At 53.1% G+C, this 15973-nt stretch overlaps 6 protein-coding genes across 6 annotated transcripts; all 6 read right to left on the bottom strand.

Moving 5' to 3' along the window:
- Window positions 1-3672: 3672 nt before the first annotated feature.
- Window positions 3673-5192, bottom strand: BO72DRAFT_453870 (uncharacterized protein). Its single transcript, XM_040946084.1, has one exon. It carries the CDS (start codon window positions 4943-4945, stop codon window positions 4109-4111), a length of 837 nt encoding a protein of 278 aa, XP_040795271.1. The 5' UTR covers window positions 4946-5192; the 3' UTR covers window positions 3673-4108.
- A 624-nt stretch (window positions 5193-5816) lies between these two features.
- BO72DRAFT_392493 (sugar porter family MFS transporter) lies at window positions 5817-7511 on the bottom strand (the record flags this gene model as incomplete). The annotated part of the gene is made up of 2 exons (XM_040941903.1): window positions 5817-7276; window positions 7331-7511. 2 exons carry the CDS (start codon window positions 7509-7511, stop codon window positions 5817-5819), a joined length of 1641 nt encoding a protein of 546 aa, XP_040795270.1.
- A 169-nt stretch (window positions 7512-7680) lies between these two features.
- Window positions 7681-9742, bottom strand: BO72DRAFT_481881 (Zn(II)2Cys6 transcription factor; the record flags this gene model as incomplete). Its single annotated transcript, XM_040947705.1, has 3 exons — window positions 9691-9742; window positions 8700-9629; window positions 7681-8652 (listed from the first exon to the last, which is right to left on the bottom strand). Exons 1-3 carry the CDS (start codon window positions 9724-9726, stop codon window positions 7681-7683), a joined length of 1938 nt encoding a protein of 645 aa, XP_040795269.1. The 5' UTR covers window positions 9727-9742.
- A 124-nt stretch (window positions 9743-9866) lies between these two features.
- On the bottom strand, window positions 9867-11850 carry BO72DRAFT_481880 (putative iron-regulated transporter). The gene is made up of 6 exons (XM_040947704.1): window positions 11345-11850; window positions 11128-11291; window positions 11036-11075; window positions 10830-10987; window positions 10259-10783; window positions 9867-10211 (listed from the first exon to the last, which is right to left on the bottom strand). Exons 1-6 carry the CDS (start codon window positions 11676-11678, stop codon window positions 9933-9935), a joined length of 1500 nt encoding a protein of 499 aa, XP_040795268.1. The 5' UTR covers window positions 11679-11850; the 3' UTR covers window positions 9867-9932.
- A 119-nt stretch (window positions 11851-11969) lies between these two features.
- Window positions 11970-14180, bottom strand: BO72DRAFT_442446 (WD40 repeat domain-containing protein). Its single transcript, XM_040943509.1, has 3 exons — window positions 13894-14180; window positions 13669-13834; window positions 11970-13569 (listed from the first exon to the last, which is right to left on the bottom strand). The coding sequence occupies exons 1-3, from the start codon at window positions 13929-13931 to the stop codon at window positions 12427-12429; spliced, it is 1347 nt and encodes a 448-aa protein (XP_040795267.1). The 5' UTR covers window positions 13932-14180; the 3' UTR covers window positions 11970-12426.
- Window positions 14181-14542: 362 nt separating this feature from the next.
- Window positions 14543-15758, bottom strand: BO72DRAFT_453865 (chorismate mutase ARO7). The gene is made up of 3 exons (XM_040946083.1): window positions 15611-15758; window positions 14752-15403; window positions 14543-14699 (listed from the first exon to the last, which is right to left on the bottom strand). Exons 1-3 carry the CDS (start codon window positions 15679-15681, stop codon window positions 14622-14624), a joined length of 801 nt encoding a protein of 266 aa, XP_040795266.1. The 5' UTR covers window positions 15682-15758; the 3' UTR covers window positions 14543-14621.
- Window positions 15759-15973: the final 215 nt, after the last annotated feature.

The raw sequence follows: 15973 nt of genomic DNA, 5'->3' as shown, positions 1-15973 counted from the left end.
TATTCCCGCCGACGTCATTTACTTATACTGCGGTGACGGTTGGCTTTGCGAGGGTGATTTCCGATCGATCGCTCGTCCACGGTTTATTTTTTTTTTTTTTCGGAGGGGGGTGATCACCTACGTTTTTGGGGAGGTTATTGTCTTTTTTCTTCTTTTTTTTTATCTTTTTCTTTTTTGTGTGTGAAGGGGGGAGGGTTTTTGGGGTGGTTGTCTGGGGTTTTTTTTGAAATTGAGATTATTGTTGAGTAGTGAGTACTGAGTACGAGTATGTTCTGGATGGGTGCTCTGGTTCTTGTCGGTGCTAGACATTAGTCTGAGTAAGGTTAATTAGGTAGGGGCTGGGCTTGGTTAAATCCAGTTCTATGAGTAGGTAGTCAAGTCGGGATGGGTTAAGTTCTCGAAATGATTTTTCCAGTCCGGAATTCTCGGGCTTCTTTCTGTCCTGGGTCTGGATGATTGGCCTTTCTGGGGGATTGAGGAAACCTATCTTCCAAGTTGAATCTGAAGTACGGTACGGAGCTGTACATGTAGCTAGGTTGCTTGGTGCACGATAGGTTACTATGCTGTAGTATGTACTATACATTACAGATGGTACTGTAGTTTATCACAAGTAGGTAGTCTCCAGTCCACTCGGTAAAGTAATCGAGTCTGAGTCTGATCCAGTCTGGTCTTATCTATATTCTGTAGAAGGTATCTATTATCTGTGGTTAGTATGGAATCCAAATTGAACGGCATAGGTATAGTACTAGGTATACCTTCCCCCCGAGACCCACACCCACCGGATTTGGGAAACCAAGTTTGGATGCATTTAGCCGGGTAGATAGGGTAGGTATTATCTAGTAGGTAGGGTTCCTTCTTGGGTAGAGATGCTAGTTGTCTTATACTGAGTACATGTAGTTGGGTGGACTACGGACTTAGCTTACTGGGTATATCTCAAAGAATTGAAGTGTTTCCTTTTTTTTCTTTCTTTTTCCTGAGTAGCTGGGGTGGCCCCACCAACACCCATACTCACCACTTTGACGGGGGGATTCTTCCGTGTGAGTATTGCTAAATACCTAGTATAAGATTGTTTTTCTAATCAGGGTGAGAAGGCAAGTAAATCTTCGGTATTCTGGCACACCTCTTGTAATGGATAATCAAAGGTGAAGTGGTGTGGTGAGAGGGCTAATTTACTCACTATATTATCCACGGATTACTGTATAGCGGTTCTCGTAAGACCTAAATATATAGAAAGAAAGATGATGATAATGTAAACTCTGTTTACTTACTCTCTGCTTATTTCTTGCAGTGCTTGTCGGTGATTCGAATCACAATCACCAAATCAAGGGAATCTATTTTATTGTTAGGGAGAGTTTGCCCTAACCACAAGATGGTACATTGCAAAATGGGCGGAAGCAATCTTGATGAAGAGGGCTTTCTACACTTCTGGATTAGATCAATCATTATGTATTTTATGAATAAATGCTCTTGTGATGACAAACGTGTGTAGCTACTAAAATACGTGGACGTCTGCCGGATATAGAGAGGGCTGCGATCATGTGATCTGTATATCTCTCAGTGCTCTTGGTAGGTAGCTTATCGACAGAGTGCAAGCCATTACACAAAGAATTGCTAGAGAAGGGATTTATATTAGCTGCAATGTTACATGTCCCAGTTCCGGAGGGCTTGCAGGCATTAGATATATATTTCTGCCACAAGCAGTCTCTAGATCTTTTAAATAAACAGTGATCTTCTGTGCTTTTTATATCTTTTTGTTGGTTACTGTATTCAAATATAACTCTATATGCTATTGTTTAAGCAGCATTGGAAACCGAGCTGTAATTGCATTTGCAACTGCCAGCAACCGCAACCGCAACCGGTCTACTTGTCATCCTCCTCCACGATTTTGGAACAACCTCACTAAGCCGTGGTTGACTAAAAGCGCCTTGAAAGAAGCTCACCGACAAAACCAACTGCTCTGTCCAAGCCAGACCTCCGTTTTCAACTCTTACACCTTCGCCTCTGATTACTTGCGCCGTTGCTCTGCTGCTTCTTTACAAGAGATCAGGAGATCTGCCCGCAGTGGAGGACCAGATCTAGCAGATATTCGAAATATCACTACGTGATTTCCTCCCCCTGATACCGACCCATAAAAAACTAAATCGCCTTCTTTGCTTCCAGTATCCTGCACCAGCCGACGTCCAGCAACCCTCTCTGGATTCTCCCAATTCCAGCCTAACGCCAATGACTGGGAAACCACTGTGTATGATCGACATTTCGAGGACTATTGCTGAACCATGGGGTTTTCCTACCACTATCTACCTACCCCGATGGGACGGAGCCGCCCGAACCAGAGAACTTGGCCGAAATCCAACGGAGATTGCAGGCTCCACGACCATCGCGTGTACTGTCGCCGGACTCACTGAAGAAGAAATACAAGGAATTTACCAGGGTCAATAGTAGAGCCATTGATGAACAACTAGTGATCAAGGATATCCTACCTATTCTTGAGGGCAAACCAACCGCTTCTTCTTTTCATTCTGGAGGACACCGCTTCACGAACCTGGCTCCGTTGACCGATGGGACTCTCGCCAACGCGAAGCCGGATTTCTACTACGGTGCACGATCCAACCAGCTCGAGCCGGCTGTTCGACAGGAGCTGAATGACCAGATCATCCCATCCACCCACCCAAGGCAACCGCCCAGTGGCACCAAACTTTTTCGTCGAGGTCAAAGGTCATTATGGGCCTGCGCCTGGAGCCATGCGGCAGGCTTGTTATGGGGGTGCTCTGGGCGTCCGAGCGTTACATTCCCTCCAGCTCTTTGGGCATGGGAAGGGGAATCCAGGTGACTGCAGACCGACATATGACAACAAAGCCTACAATATGATGTGTACGTATCATAGTGGGTGTCTGGTCATTTGCGCAACCCATCCTACAAGGTCCAGGAACAAAAACAATAACAGCAACAACAACAAAGATTCTTCTACTCCCCGTAACGACTGATTATGTGATGACCCAGGTCGGGCAATGGGCGTTACTCGGCGATCCCGAGACCTACCAGCGGGGCGTGACTGCCTATCACACTGCGCGGGACATGGCCCAGGAATTTCGAGACCGGTTGATCCAGCAAGCGAATGCTCGATATACAGCTGGTCAAGACCACCAGTTCCCCGGATCTCCACTCGAACCACGACGGAGGCGTCGGATGAGCCAAGCATTCGGCCGAGGGATTTGTGGTAGACCCAGCCGGGCATCTCGGCTTTGTGAGAGAGAGTGATGGGTGAGAGTGCCTACTCAGTAAGCTCTACCTACGACTTCTACTGTACATATGCTAGTAGGAAGTAACGTAACTTCAGTAGTATCTGGGGAGTTAAGCCAGTTAGGTACATACTAGTAAATTCGATTTGCCAAACTGTAACTTAAACTGGATATTACGCATCGTACTGTATTCCGAGTAACTTATCCATGATGTATCAACAAGTGAACCCAAGTAAGTACCAGTGTAGACCAACCAACCAACTGAGTGAATACTGGTATACATGGGTACTACTTAGTACCGTAACCCTCTCGGCCGACCAAAAATCCGACCGTGCGCCGCGAAGGTTCTCAAGATTGGAAGCCCTGGCATTCAAACAGAAACTTCACTTTGACTTTTTGGTTTTGACTTTTCCACATGATTTCACTTCGTCATAGCGCTTCAGTTTGTCAGCATACGGAGTGTCGTGGAGGGTTATCTGTGCAATACGCAGTCAAAGATCTTCGAAGAGGTTATTTCAAAGTTCCCCTACCCTGTATGGATCACCCAAGCCTTGATAAAATCCAAGTTACCCGTACGCGGGGCAACTTCCAAGGTAAAGTGTTGAGGTTGGTACATATGAGCTAACTACAACGCTCGGAAGATAATTCCCCTCTCAACCAGATACATAGCTACTCTCCGGCCGCCAGAGAACAACAAAACTCGGCCCATCAAGCGAGGTGCAAGTCACAGTCCGACTCGCAATCACTTTCACACTGAACAGCACGACGCCGAAGACTCCGTATGCGGCGGGCATCCAAATAGTCCGGCCAGCTACAGTACCAATCCAAAAACTCCGGAATGGAGTCGAAGCGCGGCCTGCGCCCGTAAATCACAGTAGGCGCCAGGAAATCCCCCTTGTCGTCAAGGACAACGACCCGCCACGCCCAATCCGGATATTGGGGGCATCGGGAATAGCATCATCCCGCACGGCATCATCCCGCTGCCGGCAGTAGAGATAGGCACTATACCAGTGAGGGTATTCACCGATATAGCCAGTGCCCGTAACCACACCAGCCTTGAACTCCAGATCATCGGACTCGACCGACGGGCCAACCATCGATTTATGGATGAGATCGCCAATCCCGTCGGATTCCAGGTACTCCCGCACCTGCGCGCACTCTTCCCGGTCCAGCTCACGGTACCGCTCGGGCTGCGTCTCCGCCAACGCCGCCTGTTCCTCCGATAAGAGCATCAGCCCCGGCTCAAAGGGCGGGATGGCGGAGAGGCGGAAATCCGGGTCCTCGACCGCGTAGGCGTACTGCAGGAACACGCCCAGCTCGTCACAGCGGGGAACCAGCCCGGGGGTCTCCTGGCCTCGCTCCGCCGCCCAGTCCGCCGCCTGCTGCTGAAAGACTTGCTGGAGCATATCCAGGAACTGCTCGCGGGCTTCGTGGGTCCGCAGTCGCGGCGGGTGCACCCCGTTCAGGGGAAATGGGAACACCTGGCCCATGTCCATGTCCATTGCCGCGGGAAGATCCACCAACCGCGGCGGAAACCCGTTCTCCCTCTCGTTCGGTAGGTAGATGTGTCGGTACTCGACCATCTTCTGCCATTTCACTTCTTCGCGGGCCAGGCCCCGGGCTTCGATTTCATCCACGCGATCCTGGATGAATCTCCGGTTTGCCGTGGCCATCCGGACGCGGAATTGTTCCAGTGCTTGCTGCATTGGTCTGTTCAGCGTCCGTGGAAAGTCGCCATTGTTTATCAAGATTGGTTTTGATTGAATTCTGGGAGAGTGTCAGTGGGTTTCGGAGGGGTTGTTTCTCTATCCCTCACTGGGACGCTTGCAGATTTGCGTGCGAAGGTTGGGAATGATCTGAGGCGCTTTAGCAAATGAGACTCGCGGAATGAATGGATCAATCCGGCAGAGATGGAATTATGACAGATCAAGACTAGACTCCACTGGCAATCGTACATGACCTTACTGAGAATTCTTACTTGATGCAGTGGGCGCAGTGCAGTGAGTGTTCAACTAGGGCGGGGAGGGGGGAGATAAGCTCGGCTGGTTTATCTTCGCCGGTGGAAGTACAGTGCAGCCGCAGCAGGGTTTGGGTCGTTGGCTTGGCTTGGCTTGGACTGGGCTGGGCTGGGCTGGAATGGAAGCCTGGAACTGATCTCGGGCTGGTGGGGGGCCTTCCGTTCGAAGTTTCCGGGTTCTGGGCCCCCATCGCTCCCTCGGCCGGATGTCGGGCGTAATTCTGTTCTTCTGTGTTTTGGGGTGGGTTTGGGTGAGATTGGTGGTGGTGGCGGGTAGTGGTTATGATTACCTTAGTGGTGGGCTTGAGTGGGCGCTGAGGACTTCGAGAACAATATCAATTCAAATGGGTAGATCGAGTGACAGAGGAAGGAGAGGGGGTATGCCTCGATGTTACATCGCTTCAGTTTAGGTTCTGACGGTTCTAGTTCGTAATTAGCCAGCCCTACGGTAACTTCCTTTGTCTGATTTTGTTTAAATATTTTGAGGTGAAATGTAAGGAAGAGAATACGAAGGGCCGAGGCCACTGGACTGTGCAAATAAAAACAAACTCTGGACAACATCACTCTACATCATCCCCGTCCCTACTGCTGACACCTTCATAACCCGCATCCGCAACCGCAAACAAAGAATCAATCTCCTCCAACCCCATCCCCCTTGTCTCGGGCAAAAATCCATACACCAGCCCCGCGAACCCCGCATCCAGCACCCCGAACAACCCAAACGTGCCCCACCCCAGCCCCTGCAGCAGGTACGGCGTCGCAGACGACCACCCAAAGTTCGACAGCCACTGTGCCGCCACCCCCATCGCCACCCCGGGCTCGCGGATCCGCGCCGACGAGAAGAGTTCCGCGCTGCACGGCCAGGGGAGGGGGCCCCAGGACAGGTTGTAGGCCACGATGCTGAGGTAGATCAGGAGGATGGTGGCGAGGGAGGCGGGCGAGAGCGAGGAGGATCCATGGTCAGGGTCTGAGTCAGGGTCAGGGGTGGCATGGGCAGGTGATGACGGCGATGACGGAGCAACCGAGGTGGTTCGCAGAACGGCTGCCGTAGCAAGCATGCACACCGACATGGCCAATGCACCCAGAATCAGCAACGGCCGACGGCCGAAGCGGTCGGCCACAAACGCAATAAACAGCAGGCAGCTGATCACCTTCAGAAACCCAAAGATCCCCGTCAGCAACAATGTCAGACGGGCGGTGGCGTCGGAGGCCGTTGAGACGTCACTGCTGCCCCCGACGAGCAGGGCGAAAAACTGCGGGCCGAAGTAAGCCATGGCGGTGGCCCCCGTGGACTGCTGGCAGACAAACAGGGCGACGCCCAGGATCAACCGATGCGCGTTGGCGCGCTGGAGGAGCTCCCGCGGGGAGAAGTCGGCCGTCGCGTGGGCGTCGCGCTCGATGGCCGACTGCATGGCCCGGAACTCGGCCTTGACCTCGGGGCCGCGCGAGGCGCGGATCCACGTCAGGCTGTCCCAGGCTTGGTCGGCGTGGTCGTGGGAGAGCAGCCAGCGCACGCTTTCGTGCAGAGTCAGCATGCCCACGCCCATCAGAGCGCCCGGGATGAGCTGCAAAGCCAGCGGGATCTGCCACTGTGCGGCGTTGCTGGGCGCGTACTGCATCCCGTAGTCGATCCAGTACGAGATCAGGATGCCGATCGTGAAGGTGAACTGGTAGCAGCTGCCTAGCCGGGCACGCATTGAGGTTGGGCTCATCTCCGTCAGATAGATCGGGATCACGGTAGCTGAGCCTCCGATACCCAGGCCGCAGATGACACGTCCGAGGTAAAAGACAGACCGAGCATGGGTGTCGAGGATCTCGAAGATCACCCCCGCACAGAAAACAACGGAGCAAATGGCCATGGCAGGGCGACGACCGAGTCGGTTGGTCAAGGGCCATATTACCAAGCTGCCAACCAGGGCGCCAGCCTGCTGGACGCCCACGGCAATGGCACTAACGCGGGTTTCATTCTGTGAGGTATATCGAAAAGACCGGTGGAAGGAGTCGAAGGTCAAAACCCCTCCTGCATGTATGCGTCATTCTTATGGCCTTGCCCTGTGGGATAGAGATCAAATACCGATCACGCCAGAGTCGTACCCGAAGAGCAGGCCCCCGCAGCAGACTATGGCCGTCAGCCAATACAGACGGAATAGGGCATGGCGGGACGGCAGCGGAGCAGAGGATTCCTCCTCTGCATGCTGTATGAGAGGATCCTCAGGACGGATATCATCCTCAGTCACCAAGACAGAGGACCTCATCATGGGCCATACCCAGCAAACCAGACATCCGGCGCGACTGAGAGATATATATGTATGGGATTATGACAAGAAGTAAGGAGGCCTTCCGCGGAAATTGCGAGTCAGATGACGTACCGGCGCTTACGTGTTGCATGCAGCGGTCGGGGCGCCGATCATGATCGGCTATCAATCAGATCATCACGAAGGAATCAGTGAACAATTCCCGGCGCACACAGCGCGAATCCGCCCACGTTCGCGACGCATCCTGCCGCCTGGTCATCTCCTGCAGCAGGAGATAAACATTTTCGGCATGCGGGTGACGCGCGGGCTGAGATTGGTCCTCACTGTTCTCACCTCGCTGGCTCATCTGCTTCATCTGCGACAAGATCCATTGCCGCTGCTCCAAGGATGCCTCCAGGCCAGCCACAAACAACGGCCACACGAAACTCGCAGGCAGATGTCGCTTCTCTCCTGCAGGGGACTGTGTGTCGATTGCTGTCAGATGAAGAATGCCTTCCACGGCTCGATGCACTCGATCCGTCCGCGGATAGATGGCGAATGCGACGCGGTGCAAGTAGATGAAGATCGCCAGGAAGTTGGCAATGTACTGTCTGAAAGTCCGGCATGCTTCCCGCGCAACCGCAGGCTGTAGAGTGTCGTGGAGCAGCTTGGGGCTGCTGTGGATGTCGAGCACGCGTGGACGTCGGTTCCAGAGCGTTTCCAGGTCGGCGCTTATCTGATGCGCGAGCTGGAGAACCTCGAACTCGTCACTAACAGTGCCGCGATTTCGGTGGTGTAGGTCTATGCACACAATCCGTCGGAGGATCTGTTGCGTCTGCAGAAGAAACTGAAAGGCCGGACCGGTGACTGCTTCACGGATGAGGAACGCAGGCTCGGGGCTGTCCTCATCCGCACCATGGCTTTCCTCAGGTGGTACGACCCCAGCATCCCTTCCTACTGGCGCAAGGCTTCCCAGGCCAACGAGCGGATCGCCCTCACGCCCGGCGATCAATGCCTTGACGTCTAACAGCGAGACCCAGGAACTGATCAGGCGGCTCACGCCCGTCCAGAGCCTTGTCCGGCCATGGAAGCGTTGTAGGAGTAGATAGGCTGAGTGGAGGAAGGACGTACCCGTTTCCCCCAGATCTGGACTCGACAGATGCTATTTGGTGAGTCCACGATCCTGCAAGTCTCTAGAGAATCACCTACCTCCGCCAACATCAACATCAGCACCGTTGTGAAAACGTGCCCGAGCACGGGCTCTGATACCTTCATGACTAGACATGACTGCACTTCCGACCACGCTAGCTGATGGTACCTGGACTTGCGGTTGCGGTCCCACGCCGTCCCCTCGACCCACGTCTGATGCACCTCCGAATAACAGTAGATACCAAGTAAGACAGCTCGACAGTCTCGCGACTGACGCACGATCCGTGCTCGCACATACTTCCAATCCAGGTCGACCGGACCAAAGATTGTAGGCGGCGGATTGCTTGTCTCGAAATGCGCGAACAGTCCCGCTTCGTACGGCGTCTGTTCGTGATGGGGGGCATCCGTCCCTCCAGAAGGACACCCGCCCAAACTGCCAGAAATCGAGCTCATATCCGCGCTAGAAGCCCAGTTCATCGTTTGTGCAGGGTTCCTGGTGGATTCTGTAGTGGTAGCGACACTGGCAAGCTCAGGTCCCGCCGACAAGCCAGAGGGCCCATTCGTGGTTAGGTCGAGGTGCTTCTGCTGAAAGTCAGAGGTAAACTCCCCAATGAAACCGAGGATATCGAACGAGGAGACTAAGTCGACAGCGGATTCGGTAGGCGGATGGTCAGAGGCTGGCTGTCGTGGTGGTGACGAGGCTGGAACTCCGTCTTCACATAGGACAGTGTGGAAGAAGTTCACGTCGGGACGGTCAGAGGGTGTTCCAGCAGCCACGGTTGCGGAGGCTGCAGGATCATTCTGGCAGTTGATTCTTCGTGAGGAGATGCGGTCCGCGATAATGGTCTTGTAGGTACATGGGAGACGCAGACGAGTGCAGTTCGCACATGCCGGTTTGACCTCGTCGCACCGCACCTTGCGCGACCGGCACGTCAGACACCCCGTGCGGCGGCGGGGACCTGATCGGCCCATGCCACGTGCTCGCGGAGTCTAGCATAGTCAGTATACAGACTGGTGAGATAAGGTACTTGGAATGTGCGAGGGCAGATACCTCCATGGTCCTCAGATCTGACCTGAACAGGAGCATGCATGATGAGTGTCTGTTGGCGTCGAAGCGCATGAAGCGGGACTGACGATCACCCAGCGTGGGTTCAGGAACCGTCGCCGGGAACACCCGCCGCGGACCGCGCTGCGTCTACGGAATCACAAGGGAACAAAGAATGGTCTACACGTAAGGTGGATGTATTTACTGGAATCATCACTTCTATATGACATAAGACTGTCCTGCTTTCTTCACCGTACCCTGTGGTAGAGCACCTCCCCAGGTACAAGCCCCTTCTTGTCCCCACCGAGGCATTTCGACGTATGGAGCAAATGTCCCCGTTCCTTGCGCACATACGCCGCAAAGAAAGCTGCAGCCATTGCGATGGCACCGTAGCTGATATACACTGGGTACTTGAACTGTTCCGGTGAGGGGAAGGCGATGGTAGTCGCAAATGATAGCAGCTCGAAGATGTTTTGGAGAGCTATTTCCGTCGCGGAGAACCGAGCCCGGCAATCTTCGTCGACTCCCTGCTCTCGTCAGCGTTGGGCCCCTTCCTAGCAATAGGACTTCTTACCTCTTGCACCAGAAACTGTACGGACAGATCGAATCCCCATAGCCCGACCCGACTGAGCGCCACGCCCACGATCAGACTGACAGCGACCACCTGGGAAGAGGGGTCGAGTAAGGCAAAGGCCGCCACCGCTGTCACCAGACAGACGAACTGCCAGTTCAAGAACCACAACCCAGACCGTATGGGTCCGATTCTGTTCATGATGAATGGAGCCGCCCAAGTCCCGGATAGCTCCGCCGCCACAGCACCAATTCTCATTGCGCTCACTTGCAGGGGGGTGAAACCGGTGTGAAGCAGGTAAGTGACCATGGTCGCGCCAAAAGACAAGACCGTCAGATAGAGTAGACTCAAAGCAAAGCTGGCTAGGAAGAGGGGACTTCGAGTGTACTCTTTCCACGGAGCTGCAGCGTCTGTGATCCGCTGCTTAAATCGCTGAGCTACGCTCCGAGTTTCAGTCGCACTGCCCAGGGCGCCCTCCGATCCAGCCGCTGGCATATTACGTCCCAGCTGAGAAACTGAAGCATAGACCTGGAATTGGTGAGCATTGAATCGGACACGAGACGACCCATCATACCTGTGCGATGGCAACGTATTCAACAGCAACACAAGACACGTTGACCCCCAGAGTCGTCCATATAGCAGCTTTGGTGGAGAAGCCGTCAACCAGCGAAATGAATATGGGGGCAATGAGCTTGCAAAAAAGATCTATTCTTCTCATAGATGCGTTGAGGTCTACTCAGTCAGCTTACATCGAGCGAGATTATGCTAGAGGGCTCCTACCTTGACGAGGTATCTCCAAAGCATCTGCCACAACAATGGCCTGCTCAGCACGTCAGAAGATTACCGTGCAGTCGTGCATGTCATGAACCTACCCAATCCCGCTCCACTGCTACTGTATTGGCCGTGGCGGCGAGTTTCTCGAAACAGGCCAGCACCACTGTCGTTAAGAAGAGCAGGATCCTCAGCGTCAAATTCGACGAAGCAAGTAGCACCACAAAGCAAGCACAGGAGCCCGCTACGGGGAGTCGCTGCCAGACTAGGATGCTGTTAGCATACTATCGACTGGAAGGTCAAGAGCCATCTGCGTACCGATCGAATGTCTAAGTGCAGTCAATCGATTGGATTGGTCCACAACCGAACCGAGCAATGATGACAAGACAACGGCCGATAAGGACCGCACGAGTGCGTAGATTGAGGCATATAGCAGGGTTCCGGGGAAGATGGACGCCAGGAACAGGACCGCCCCGAATTCAAACATGCGGGAATTCCATGTCGAGAGAGAGTGAGAGATGTAGAGTCGTAGCAAAACTCGTGATGAAGCTCTTGGATTCACCGTCTGTGGGCTCACTGGTCTGTCGATCAGTGGTTCGTGGGCAATTAGAGAGCTCGATGTCTCGTCCGGTTCGGAGGTGGACGGGACCATGGCGGGACGTTCAATTGCAGGATGGTCGCATCACACAAATTACTTTCAGTCAGATTGATGTTCAGGACATCGCAAACTGGTAGTGTAGACCGCGCACTTGTAGAGTAGCGATTGGTAAGCTTGAAGTTGCAAGGAGGTTGAAGGCAAGGTGGAGCGGAGGGTGAATTCCGAGTGGGCTGAGGAAAGAGAATGAAAGTAGCCGTGGTTCGTTCGCCGGGTGAGGACCGCGGGAGCCTAATAGAACTACTGACTGTACTGTCGATCCATGGAGATGTGCTGTATCGTACACAGCATCGTTCAACATGTACTACCTCAAATCGACGCATGAAACTACATGAAAATTGATTCATCAGATAATTATTCTCACATGTCATTCATCAAGCTGTCTAAGAAACTGCTCGCAACGAGACCAGCACCGTTGACGAACTTTTCCGAAAGAAATCCCCAGGGTCACTACTCTCCGACTCAGCTTTGTAAGAGAACAGTTTCGCAGCAATACCCGCAAGGCAAAAGGCATATGAAGACATGATCCCGCTCCCTCACATGCATTGCTAAGGTATGATGTTCAAAAATGTACAGCAAACACGGTAAAACTTTATATCCAGATAGGCAGCAGGCAAGCGGGGGCATGAAGAGTGGATGAGAAGGATGAATGCATCGCGATTCCTGTCACGAGTAAGATAGAACAATAGGAAGACATTAGAGCGCTGGGATTAAGATTTGAAGCTTTCTTGTCTTCGCCCACCGACTATGAAAAAACCCTCACGCATGAATCCGCACTTCCAGTGGCCAGGATGCACCGGATCTTCTTGTTCGCCTCCTGTCTTTGAGCCCCAGGACCAGCCTCAGTGGTCTCTTCTGTGACAGCATCATCCGTCACCACATCGGGAGCCCACCTTATGCAGCTGACAAAGTGTCCATGCGCGTCGCTAATGGTCTTGACGAGCTTGGCTTCCTGTGAGAGATCCCAGCACCGGATAGTCTTGTCGTCCGCCACACTGACCAGATATTTGCCTCCAGGATGAAACACTAAGCCTCGGACCCAGTTATCATGACCGACCAAGGTCTTGATCAGCCGTCCCCGCGAGTCCCAGAGTCTGATCGTCTTGTCACGAGCCCCGGTCGCAACAAATTCGGCTGAGCTGGTTGCAGGGGGGGGCTTCTTCAAGCCAGCCAAGGTTGCTAGATACTTGTAGCTGGCTGGCGGCGCGAAGACACAGCATTCGAGATAGTTCTCATGACCCAATAGTGTAGCCTTCGCCTCCGCCGTCGCAACTTCCCACACAGTGGCGGCCTGATCTCTGCCACCCGACACCAGCCATTTCCCGTCAAATGAAGGGGAGACGTCTCGAATCCAATTATCATTCGAACGGATTGTCTTGACGCAATAGCCCGTGGATGCGTCCCATATACGGATGGAGGCATCGCGACTGGCCGACACGAGCAGATTTCCGTTGTTGGGCAGGAAGCTGACCGCCGAGACGGAATGGTCGTGTCCGGAAAGAGTTCGGATATTGGCATAGTCATTGCTAGGGTCCCATAGTTTGACTGTAAGGTCACTTGAGCAGGACGCCAGCAGTGTATGCCCTTTTTGTCCGCCATAGTCCAGACCCGAAACTGCCCGCATGTGGCCCTTGAGTGTCCTCTCCAGTTCGCCTAGTTCCCAATCCCAGATCTTGATGGTGCAGTCTTCGGAGCCCGACGCCAGCGATGTGTAGACAGGATGGAAGGCAACGCAAGTCACTGCATCGCGGTGCGACTGAAATTTGTGCCGCGCCGGTGATGAGGGGAGCCAGCTCGTGGGGTCTTGGTTAGGTCGTGATCGGGACGTCAAGGCCATGGAGTCCAATTCGGCCTGCAAGGTCGACACCTTCGACTCTAAGTCCATGATCTTCACTGTTCGTCAGCGCATGCGAACCCCTCTCCCGGTCCCGCGCCCAGGGCAAGCGGTTGGTGATTTCAAGCGGGGTAGGGAGAAAAATGCTCTCACCTTCCTCTGTAGCCGAGCCACGCTCGTCCATTTTTTCTCCAGCAGTCCCTCATATTTCTTGCATGCGGTGTCGTCAAAGCCGTCGCCGATCGGGAGCTCTTCGCGTATGGTCGCAACGCTTCGGGTAGCATTTATGGAAGATAGATAAGCTATTAGGGACTTGTGCCTAGCCTTGTATCAGTGGATCAGCAGACAACTCAAATCGGAATTCGCAGAGAAGCTTACAGCTCCTCTGCTTGTCTTGTTGTCAACGTTTGACTCATGACGAGAGATATGAAGTTGGGTGGGTTTGAAAGCGATTTCGGGTTGCGGCCGCCAGAGGGCGACGCACTTCGTCACACAGACGAGCGATCGGGAGTGGTTGCTGTTGCGGTCACTGTGGCAGTCGGAATGGGGAATTGAGAGAGATAAAAGAGTTCAGAGCATGGCAGAAAATCAGGGAGGCAGGAATTTAAAGGTTCGGGTGGTCAAACGCAAAATTGAGTGAATGGGAATCATGAATTCCTTTGCTTTGTATACAGTCGGTTTCGCGCGTGCAGCGCCCAGGGGCCGCGGGACCTGTGGGCACGTGTTTCGATCTAGAGTGGGCGGTGAAGGCAAGAATCCAATGAGGGAGCATTTGCTCACAAGGCGGGGTATTGTGCTGCTGAGTCAGATCACTATGCTGCACAGTCGGTTTGCCTGGTGGTCGATATCTCTCTACCTTCAAGCCGGTAAGACAAGGCTGGAAGCACTTTGTTCGGGATACAATTCGTTCTAAGACTTTGAAGATCTGTGTTAAAGCATCCAGACATGCACATACATGATCTACCCACCGTGTGAGTTGTGATCACGTGATTCCCTATTCTACATGGTATGGAACTCGCCTTCTTCTATCGCACATTTTAATGGTATCATAATAGTATCTAAGAAATCTGTTCGTAGGTGAGAAACAAGTAATCACCCGTGTCTTTTCACTCCCATTGCGTGCCCTTCAGGCGCTGCATCAGGTAATCGACCTCGACGACCTTGGTAAGGGGAATGACATATTCCTAGAAGACAATCAGCGAACTTCCAGACCTCAAAGTAGAGGAATATTCTCACCTTGTACATCGCAACCACCGCCTCTACATTGATTTTGGGTCCGCTCTCCGTGGGAAAGGCGGGATCGGTGCCGTATGTCTTAGCCTTCAACGCCAGGCGCTCGAGAACCTTCTGTTCGACCTTCGCATCGGTGATAGCAGCATCAATACCCTCGCGGTCATTGGCCTTGATCAATTTGACGAAGCGCTCGGGTTCCTTTTGGAACTTGGACTCGGCGACAAACTTGCCGAAATGGATGCGACGCGAGAGGGCCTGTAGACAGCTGACGTCGCAGGTAGCCGAGGAGCCATAGTTTTCCTGAGTTTCGCCGCGGTCTTCACGGCCGAACTGAGCGCAGACGGCGGGAAGAATGTTCTCAATGTAGCGTTGCTTGATGATGCTGTTGACGTTCACGTCATTGTCGTGCAAGATTCTGGGGTATTGCAGGGGCGCCAGGATCGGCTCTTCCAGAACCTCGGGGAAGAAAGGGTATTCATCGGGCGACTGGTAGCGACGGACGCGGGACTGAATGCGTTCTTGCTCGCGAAGCAGGTAGTCCAAGAGGCTGATATCAGTTTCGGGGATTGAGACACCGCCGGGAGTGTAGACGGGCTTGTTGAGGGGAAACTGGACTCGTTCGATCAAATGGAAAGTGATAGTGTCTTCAAGTCGGCTATAGGAAGCAGATTAGTGGGCTGTTCTGTGATTCCTAGGGAGTGAGGCTAAGTGGTGAGGTATGCAATGAAATTGAAGCCATACGACGGTGGGAGTAGGGGGCGAGTAGCAGGGATGATGGTCGACCGTCTTAAGAATGAGGGGATCTTCGATAATGACGGACGGACGGAGGGGCAGGATTATTTCCGGCTGATCGTCGACTCACATTAGCTGGAAACGGATGTTGGCAAGATCCAACGCCTTGGAGGCATCGGAAAGATCAATGGCTGTATCCATGATGTTGCAAGATTATCAATTTATGAAAGAAAAGAATTCAATTTCACTATCGGAAGCAGAGAATCGGCGACGTAGAGGTTTCACACATTCCTTGGGAACGATATCGGATTTAAGTGCTGGGCAGGTTACAGAACCTACAGCACTAGCCTTGCCGATCTCCACGGCTCTGACTCGATTTTGAGAGCGGCATAAGGACTACATTCCGACGGCTGCACAAATTATACGAGCTCAATGCGCGATAGCAAACTAAGATCCCAGTATTTGGTTCATGATTTGTCGCCGGATTTTGCTT

Source organism: Aspergillus fijiensis, assembly GCF_003184825.1.
Source record: "Aspergillus fijiensis CBS 313.89 unplaced genomic scaffold BO72scaffold_108, whole genome shotgun sequence".
NCBI classification, from domain to species: Eukaryota; Fungi; Ascomycota; class Eurotiomycetes; order Eurotiales; family Aspergillaceae; genus Aspergillus; species Aspergillus fijiensis.
The sequence above is the reverse complement of the archived record's forward strand: the minus strand, read 5'-3'. Positions and strand labels throughout refer to the sequence as shown.

Excerpts from the sequence above, each read along its gene's own strand:
- BO72DRAFT_442446 (XM_040943509.1), bottom strand. The coding sequence starts at position 13,931 with ATGAGTCAAACGTTGACAACAAGACAAGCAGAGGAGCT. Across the intron at positions 13,835-13,893 it reads ACAAGACAAGCAGAGGAGCT|GCACAAGTCCCTAATAGCTT; the intron begins GTAAGCTTCTCT and ends ATACAAGGCTAG. Across the intron at positions 13,570-13,668 it reads TGGCTCGGCTACAGAGGAAG|ATCATGGACTTAGAGTCGAA; the intron begins GTGAGAGCATTT and ends CGAACAGTGAAG.
- BO72DRAFT_453870 (XM_040946084.1), bottom strand. The coding sequence starts at position 4,945 with ATGCAGCAAGCACTGGAACAATTCCGCGTCCGGATGGCCACGGCAAAC.
- BO72DRAFT_481880 (XM_040947704.1), bottom strand. The coding sequence starts at position 11,678 with ATGGTCCCGTCCACCTCCGAACCGGACGAGACATCGAGCTCTCTAATT. Across the intron at positions 11,292-11,344 it reads TGCACTTAGACATTCGATCG|TCTGGCAGCGACTCCCCGTA; the intron begins GTACGCAGATGG and ends ACAGCATCCTAG. Across the intron at positions 10,784-10,829 it reads AATACGTTGCCATCGCACAG|GTCTATGCTTCAGTTTCTCA; the intron begins GTATGATGGGTC and ends CACCAATTCCAG.
- BO72DRAFT_453865 (XM_040946083.1), bottom strand. The coding sequence starts at position 15,681 with ATGGATACAGCCATTGATCTTTCCGATGCCTCCAAGGCGTTGGATCTT. Across the intron at positions 15,404-15,610 it reads AACATCCGTTTCCAGCTAAT|CCGACTTGAAGACACTATCA; the intron begins GTGAGTCGACGA and ends TGCTTCCTATAG. Across the intron at positions 14,700-14,751 it reads CGGTGGTTGCGATGTACAAG|GAATATGTCATTCCCCTTAC; the intron begins GTGAGAATATTC and ends ATTGTCTTCTAG.